At 51.7% G+C, this 8,895-nt stretch overlaps 1 protein-coding gene across 1 annotated transcript; it reads left to right on the top strand.

The window, feature by feature from the left end:
• Positions 1-2,282: 2,282 nt before the first annotated feature.
• Positions 2,283-6,579, top strand: SIX3 (SIX homeobox 3; the record flags this gene model as incomplete). Its single annotated transcript, XM_083858329.1, has 3 exons — positions 2,283-3,046; positions 5,475-5,634; positions 6,072-6,579. The coding sequence occupies 3 exons, from the start codon at positions 2,283-2,285 to the stop codon at positions 6,171-6,173; spliced, it is 1,026 nt and encodes a 341-aa protein (XP_083714455.1). The 3' UTR covers positions 6,174-6,579.
• Between the last annotated feature and the right edge of the window lie 2,316 nt (positions 6,580-8,895).

Raw genomic sequence — 8,895 nt, 5'->3', positions numbered from 1 at the left:
TATTTCCATTAGGACTATGAAGCCACGTAGCACACCGATGACAGTTTAGTGGAAATCAGATGAATGTGTAATACAGCGAGCTTCTTCCAGTCCAGCAGCTCTTCCAACTGGACCTATTCATCTGCCACTTGGAATTATTTCACGAGGAGTGCGCTGTGAAAGGATCACAACCAGTTTGGAGCGCAGCTAAAGAACTTCTACCACCCATAGCAGTATTATTATTATCCTTCGGATAGGGCAAGTCACGCTATGTTTTCACATTTTAATTGTAATATCTCACTTCCCCCCCTCCTTCCCTCCATTGATGTCTGAAAGTAGTTTGGGCTCCAAGCCTCACCCCTCGATCTCCATCGGAATGCAGAAAAGATCTTTAAAAAAGTTTTGAATTCCTCAATGATTTTTCTTCTAGAAAGGCGGCTTAGGATAATTATTTCAGCTTTATTGAGGGCAGATTAGTTGAAGTCTGGATGCTGCGTTTCAATACTCGTTGTACATGCCTTTACAATGTCGGTATTGTTTGCTACTGTGTGTGAACCTATTCAAAATATACACTTTTTAACACCAAGCAAAGTCCTGTCTAAATATACACAGTAAGTCTGGAAAGATGTCCATGACCCGTACAAATCTCTGTAAATCACACTTCCATAGCTACAGAAACCAAACAAAAGAGTTACCAGCTCAAGATGCTGATTAAATCTTCTTAAAAGCAACATACCTAGTAATAAATATAGTTGCATGGTAGCAAGGTCTGACGACCCAGCTGTGTCTGTCTTGCTGAGGGATGGACTCAAACCACCACCACACCACCACCACGGATATTTTCCCTACTCTCAATTAAAAAAAAAAAAAAAAAAAAAAAAAAAAAAAAAAAAAAAGCTCAAATCCACTTTTGGTCGCATCTCTTTCCTCTTCCCTGCATAAGACCCTTGCAAGCTGGGGGGGGGAAAGGAAAAAGGAGAGCTGTAGTGTAAAGCCTCGGCCAGTTTAGGGGTGAGGAACAGCGTTGCAAGGTCGGGTGGGCTCCGGAGAAAGGAAGGGGCGAGAGGCGGGGAGGCGAGCGGTAGAAGGAAAGCCAGAACGCAGGAAAAACAAAGTGAAGAGAGGGAAGAGAAAGGAGAAGGGAAGGGGAGAAGGAGCAGGAGGGAGGGGAAGCGAGGAGCGGGACGGGGGAGGCAGCGAGCCCCGGGTCGCTCCGGAGCCCGAGCGGATCCAGCCTGCGCTCCCTGGGCGGCTCCCGGAGCAGCGGCCGCGGAACTCCGCGGGCTGCGGAAGCCTCCTCCTCCCGCGGAGAGGGACAGCGAGCGGGGGAAAGGGGAGGCGAGACTCTCCCTAAACCCAGCCTGTACTGTATGTGCGGCTTCTGGGAGGGTCACCGGCGTGAGGATGGGTCTAATGATCTCATCTTTCTTTTCTTCCCCGGCACTATTAGTGCTCAGATAGGCAGAATGAAGTGAAACTACGTGCAAATCATGTGTAAATTGTCTCAGTTAGGAGCCCTTTATCCGAACGTGTATCCCAGCCTGGCCCATTTACTTTTCCCCCATATCTCCTTTAGCTTTAACGAGGCTCGTTAAGATCACAATAATATTCCACCCTCTAATTGCTCATCCCATTCAACAAATATGCGCACACTGCTTTTCGCATTATTTGATCCCTTATTTAGGAGGGGTGTGGAGAAGGAGGGGGGAGAGACAGGGAGAAGGGGAAGTGCTGAGATTAGGAGTTGCAAAGATTAAGGAGGAAAAAAAAAAAAAAAAATCCAAACAACAAACCAGGCTTTTCCACCAACCGCCCGGCTTCCCTCCCCCCCCGTGCATTTGGGCGAAGTGGTAAAAACCTCCCTTACGTACTCCGTAATGATTGGCAGGGCTGACAGTGATTGGCAGAGGCTGCCATGGCAACGCCACAACGACACTCAGAAGACCAATAGAAAAGCGAAACAAAATGTTTCAGCGCTGCACTCACTGTGGATTTAGGGGAGATATTATGAGGCTGTTGTCATTAGGGCGATCGCTGTTGAATCACTGAATCCTGACTCGGCGGCGGCGCGGGGCCGGGTGTGTGTGAGTGCGTGTGCGTGTGCGGGGTGTGTGAGCGCGCGTGTGCGTGTGCCCGTGTGCGTGTGAGCGTGTGTGTGTGTGTGTGCCCCCTGTGTGCCTCTATGTGGCTGTGTGTGCGTGTGCGGGTGTGGATGCGTGCGCGGTGCGTGTGCCCTTTCCTCCCTTCTTCCTCCCTTTCTTTCTTTTCTCCTTGATTTATCTCCCCCTCTCCCCGGTCATCCCATGGTGTTCAGGTCCCCGCTAGAGCTTTATCCCACCCATTTCTTCTTGCCAAACTTCGCCGCCGATCCGCACCACCGCTCCCTCCTTCTCGCCAGCGGCGGCGGCGGCGGCAGCGGCAGCGGCTCGGGCTGCAGCCCCGGTGCCGGCGGCGGTGGAGGCGGCAGCTCCCGGGCACCCCACGAAGAGTTGTCAATGTTTCAGCTGCCCACACTCAACTTCTCCCCGGAGCAAGTGGCCAGCGTCTGCGAGACGCTGGAGGAGACTGGAGACATAGAAAGGCTGGGGAGGTTCCTCTGGTCGCTGCCGGTGGCGCCGGGGGCATGCGAGGCCATCAACAAGCACGAGTCCATTCTCCGCGCCCGGGCGGTGGTGGCCTTCCACACGGGCAACTTCCGAGACCTCTACCACATCTTGGAAAACCACAAATTCACCAAGGAGTCCCACGGCAAGTTGCAGGCCATGTGGCTCGAAGCGCACTACCAGGAGGCCGAGAAGCTGAGGGGTCGCCCGCTGGGGCCGGTTGATAAATACAGGGTGAGGAAGAAGTTTCCGCTGCCCAGGACCATTTGGGATGGCGAGCAGAAGACGCACTGCTTCAAGGAGAGGACTCGCAGCCTCCTGAGGGAGTGGTACCTGCAGGACCCTTACCCCAACCCCAGCAAGAAAAGGGAACTGGCTCAGGCCACGGGGCTCACCCCCACGCAAGTAGGCAACTGGTTCAAAAACCGAAGGCAAAGAGACAGAGCGGCGGCGGCTAAAAACAGGTCAGTGGGGCTGCGGTCGCGCTCTCCGGGCCGGGGGCCGAGGCGGGCGGCGGAGCTCCTCTGCCTCTCCTTTCCTCCTCCTTTTCTCCAGCGGGGAGGAATCCATTCCCCGCCGCGCGGGTCGGTCTCCTCTCGGCGGCCGCGGGGATGCCACGGGGACAGGCACGGCTCCAAGTTGCCTGGCGGTGTCTCCAAGGCCGGCCCGGCTCCCCGCGGGCTCCCGGGGCGCGGGCAGGGCTGGGGCTCCCGGCGGGCGTGGGCAGCTCCGTGTGTGTGTGTGCGGATGTGCGCGGAGCTCGGCGGCTGCGGCGGGGGCAGCGCCCGGCTCTCCCGGCCTCCTTCCATCCCTCCCTGTGCCGGCGGCTGGCGAGGAGGGCAGGGAACTCCCCGGCTGCGGTTTGGCTTTCGGCTGGCCGGGCTCTGCGCCTGGCCGGGCTCCGGAGCGCTTTCCCCGCAGACAGGCCGAGCGGGCTGGGCGGCTCAGAGCGGGTTTCGCCTTCGCTCCAATTGTTCGTGCTGCTCTGCAGGCGCAGCGGGACCAGCACAGGAATATACCCCAGAGATCTTTGCTCATGGAGAAAAAACCTAACCAAACAAACCCACACAAAAAAACCCAAAAACTAAACAAAAATCATTATAAGAGACCGGGAATATTTTTTTCCCCCCGCATCTCCATTTCTGTGTTTACACCACATGGCGACCTGGCCTCCCAGTCTTGTGTTTCCTGTGCATTTATTTGCGTATCTCTCGGTGTCTTTTTTTTCTTTTTCCCTTAACGTTTTGCCACGATAAAAGCGAGGCACCCTTCTTTCCTTTCTTTTTTTTTCTTTCTTTCTTTCTCATTATTGCCGTAAAAGTTAGTTTGCAAATGAAAACGGACCCTTAATCTAGTTTGACACATTGGTTTTATTTTAATTTAAGTTTCGCTAGCCATGTAGAGCGTGTAAACAAAAACTTTTTCTTATAAATGCTGGCTCTTAAATTCCTCCTAATTACAGAACTGGTGCTACTGATTAAAGATTCTGTAGGAGAAATGCAACCTAAAAGTGCCTCGCTATTTAATTTCCATTAAATGGAAAACAGATCAGCTTAGGACTGTAAATAAACAGAAGTTGCCTACGGATGCTTTTGTTGACTCAACGCTGTTGACAGCAGATGAATGCACCAGGATTTGTAAATGGGAGAAAAATAAAAGACCCTGAAATTAGACAATTTAAAATAATGAGAAATGTAGAATAAACCGGCTACATTTTTTTTCTGGTCTTTGCAGGAAGTTAAATATAAAATACTCCCGTGAGAAACATTTGAGCGAGGAGTGTGTTTTGATTCACATTGGCAATCCTGGGGGCTAGAGGTTGAGCCTGGCTGCTCAGTCCAGGACTTTTAGCTCTTATCCCTGAATCCGGCTTTCTTCGGCTTTCGAGTGGAACAAACGGAGCCAGAGGAATATTTACAATATGCTAGGGGACTTAAAAATATTTATTGCCTCTTAAAAATATATATTCAAAGGTAATAGTCCCTTAAGGGCTGACAATGCAAGAACAAGCACTTTAAAGCTGACCGTGGCTTTCAGATGAAAAAACGACTCAAATTTCGAGGGGAGAGAAGCGCTGTGTTCCACGTTCTCCTTCTTTTATTTTATTCAAAGCGCTGCGTCCCTGGGACAGGACCTCCCTCCTTCCCTCCCGCAGCCCCGGAGTGTCTGTGCTCTGGGAAATATTTAGGCAGGTGTTAGCCAGAGCACAAAAAGGGGATCCGGTCAGATTCTTGCCCTCTGCGGAGCGCTCCTTGAAGCTTTTCTCGGTGTCCGAGCGTTGCTGGGGCTCAGCCATACGCGGTTTCTCCTGGGCCCGCCGTGCTGCGGGGATGAATGGGGAAAGAGAAGGCGCTGCTCGTGTTTTCCGACCGCGGGCACAGGGAAGCGCTTGTCCTCGCTCTCCCCGTCCCGTGTCAGGCCGGTGTCGCTGTCTCTGTGTGCTCTGGGGCTGTTCCCGGGGTGGCCTGACCCTGCGGCCCGGGCCCTGCATCCCGCTCCCGGCTGCCTTGTCCCTGCATCCCGCTCCGGGCTGTCCGCCTTGGCCCTGTATCCCTCTCCCGGGGGCCTGCCTTGGTCCTGCATCCCCCTGCATCCCGGTCCCGGCTGCCCTGGCCCTGCATCCCGCTCCCGGCTGCCCTGGCCCTGCATCCCGCTCCGGCTGCCCTCCTTGGCCCTGCATCCTGTTCCCGGCCTCCCTCCTTGGCCCTGCATCCCCCTCCGGCTGCCCGGGGCGCTGCGGGAGAGCGGGGCCGGGCCGGGGCCGCACCCCGCGGCCGAGGGTCCCCTCGTCCCGCTCCGGGCCGTCCTCGGGAGGGCGCAGGGCCGTCCCCCGGGCCGCGGGCGGTGTCTGAGCGGGGCTGTGCTGTTGTTTTGTCTCCCGGCGCGATGCAGGCTCCAGCACCAGGCGATAGGACAGAGCGGCATGCGGTCGCTGGCAGAGCCCGGCTGCCCGACACACAGCTCGGCCGAGTCTCCGTCCACGGCGGCCAGCCCGACCACCAGCGTCTCCAGTTTGACAGAAAGAGCCGAGACGGGCACCTCCATCCTCTCGGTAACCTCCAGCGACTCGGAATGTGATGTATGATATCGGAAAACAAACAAAACAAACAAACAAACAAAAAATCCAAATCCAAACAGCCGAGCACCCTCTCCCCGTCCCGAGCAAAACAAACCGAGGCAACCTAGAATGAGGACACACACACGCATGCACGCACACACACAGCCGGGAGGAAAGAAAAGGCCAAACCCGACCCAAACAGAATAGCAAACAAACAGACAGGGATCAGAGAATCCACCACCACCACCGTCAGCCAACACCACCACCAAGAGATGGAGCTAAAACTTCAACAGTCACAAACGCTGGTGCTGCAGCGGGGAGGGTGGGGGGGGAGGGCGGGAAATAATAATTATTATATATATAAAAAGAAAGGAAAAAAAAACCACAAAAAAACAAAAACAAAGCAAAAGTGACAATTGTATTCTTTTTAGGACAAGCACGATTTCTCCTTTGCGCTTTTCCATGGACGCATTTCACCCACTTGCATGATGATGATGATTAAATTTGTATCTGGGAAAAAATATTCTCTATAGTAAAGGAAAACAAACAGAAACCAGACAAACAAATGCAAACTCCCATTGAATTTGTACGAAAATCAAAAATAAAAAAAAAAATTAAAAAGGAACTCCTTGAAGAGGGAAATAACAAATGTTTATCGCCTTTTTGTTGGTCCTATTTCTCTCTCTTTCTCTCTTCCTCTCTTTTTATCTCTCTTTTTTTTTTTTTTCTTTTTTTTTTTTTTTTTTTTTTTTTTCTTTTTTTTTAGTCCAAGTGATGGTCCAGCCAAGATGCAATTTTCTGTTTTTTTGTTCCGCAGACAATCATTTTATTCGTAAGCACCTTTTTTTCTACACTTCTGTCACTGCCTGTGTGGGTACTGGTTATAAATGTGGAAAAAGAATAGTTATGACTGTAACAGATTTTTATTTTTATTTCAAAATTTTATATGAATTATGTATATCTTAATGATGCGGTCATTTTCCCAGTTTGTAATATATGTGTAGAAATGCTTGTATATGATATTTGCTCTCCTCTTTCTTTCTTCCTCCCCTCTCTCTATCTCCCTCCCACCCTTTCTCTATCTCTCCTTTTTATTTTCCTTGACTCGGTGTTCCTTGCACAAACTTAGCCGTCAAAATCTGACGTGCTAGGTTTCCAAAAGGGACCTCAGCGATAGAAAAAAGAAAAAAAAAAAAAAAAAAAAGAAAAAGAAAAAAAAAAAGCTTAGGGTGCAACTGTAGTTATCTTATGCAAAAGCTATTTTGAGTATTTCATAGCAGCTTTGGGGGGTCTCTTCTTAAACTCCACGTAGGACGCTTAAACTATTGTTTCCTTAACTGCGTGTTTATCTATATGTACAAACTTTCTAAATCAAATACAGTATTCCATTTTCTTATCTACCCAGCGATGTCGGTGTTTCTGTCCGCCACGGGAATCCCTCCTTGCCCGTGGGCTCCTGTCCCGCCGTGGGGGGCTCTGTCCCCTCGCCCCTCGGGCCCTGCCTTTCCCTGCTCGTGGGACATCCCGGAGGGATTTTACAGGGGCGAAGGGACCCTGCAAGGAGCCTGCGGGCGGCCACGGGGACACGGGGCTGCGGTAGCCGGGTCCCTCCGTGTCCCCTCCGTGTCCCTTCCCTGTCCCCTCCGTGTCCCCTCCGCCGTTTGCCCCCAGCCCGGGCATCTTTTTGTGCACTGAGAACTAAAAAGATTCCCTCGACCGCCTGTCTGCAATTGAGGGTATCTCCAGAGAGCGGTTAAGACATTTCGGGGTTTGTTTTGTAGCTTTAAATGAAAACAAAAACAAAAACTCCTCGCTCTTAACGGGTTGCAGCTCCTCCCCTCGAATCGGGAGTATATTGTAATGTGCTGAAAGAAGCCTTTATTTGCATGACTAACAGTATTTCAGCATCTTTCTTTCTTTCCTTTTTCCTTTTTGTTCTTTTTTTTTTTCTTTTTCTTTTTCCTTAAAGTTTTGCTTTGCCCTGGGCAGATTATTCATCCGGGAATTAGCAAGAGGTAAATTCTAAACTTGTTTTTACTTGAAAATACAATTTTGAATATTACATGGGGTTTAGAGAGAAACGTGCCTGGAATTTCTTGACCATTTCCAAACTAATATAGACTTCCGATCTACCTTTGTGTTGCCCGAGTCCTCTCTCCCTCTTCCCTTCTCCCCTTTTTAGTGAAGCCCGAGCTGTGTCTGCGGGGAGACACAGAAAGCGGGTGGGCTCTTTCCCCTCCTCCCTTCCCCCCACGCCACAAGGGGCTACCTGTGGATTTGGGAGAACCGCCGTAGGGCGCGAGATTTCAGACGGAGTCCCTGATGGGCGATTTTAAGGAATAAAGCGATGTGTGAATACGCTCGCACACCTGAGGTTCCCCTGAGGAAAAAGCCGCGTTTGTGAGCGCAGCGAGCGCGTCGGGAACCCGTCCCCGCCTGTGGGGCTCCGGCCGTGCCACGGGCCCCTCGGCAACACCAGTAGGGAGTTAACAGAAAAAAAAAAAAAAAAAAAAAAATCCCGGTCCTACGAAATTGAAGTGGCCGGGAGTTGCCTGGGGGCAGACACACAATAGCGCTCCCCTGTTCCGCCCGTGTGGGTGATGTGCTGGACCTGGTTCTTCCCCTCCCCCACGCCGCTTTTTAGGTAAAAAATATTATTTTATCCCAGGAGGGGATGAAAGTTTCCCCAGTGGCCGGCACCCTCACGCTAGAGCTTGGGCTGTTTTTTCTCTCCCCGCCGGCAGTGAAGCCTTTAGAAGAACAAACTGGCCTTCCAGGACTGGGTAGGAAGACCTTTGATGTCGGTGCAATTGTTTTTAAAGGCAGTATTTCTGTTCCTCTCCGGTTCTCATCCAGCAGTGTTTTTAACGGAATTTAATACCTGATAGGATTCAGAGGCGTGAAAGTTTGGGACGTATTATTTTTCCTTTCTTTTCGTTTCTCGTCTCGAAGCTGCAGCTAGAAGGCGTCAAGCCGGCAGCAATAATCTACCTCAGCTCAGCCTCGCACTGATAGCTTTGGATTTTTCTTCCCTCCGATTAAGGCTCCCGAAGATCGCCCCGTGGTGCCGTGCCTGCTGGGGGAGGCCAGAGAACGCCCTCAGCCTCACCCCACCCGTACCTGGCCTTAAGCTCCGGCACAGCTTCATTTTGCGGGCAGGACCTTTAGTCTCCCACGCCATTTGTCACCCCCATCCCCAAAAAGTTGCTTCTTTGGTGGGATCGCCGGGCCAAAGCCGAAGGAGGAGCTGGCCCA

The sequence above is a fragment of the Zosterops lateralis genome, assembly GCF_965231275.1.
Source record: "Zosterops lateralis genome assembly, chromosome: 3".
In the NCBI taxonomy this organism is placed as follows: Eukaryota; Metazoa; Chordata; class Aves; order Passeriformes; family Zosteropidae; genus Zosterops; species Zosterops lateralis.
Note: the sequence above shows the minus strand (reverse complement) of the source record. Positions and strands in the feature narration are given on the sequence as shown.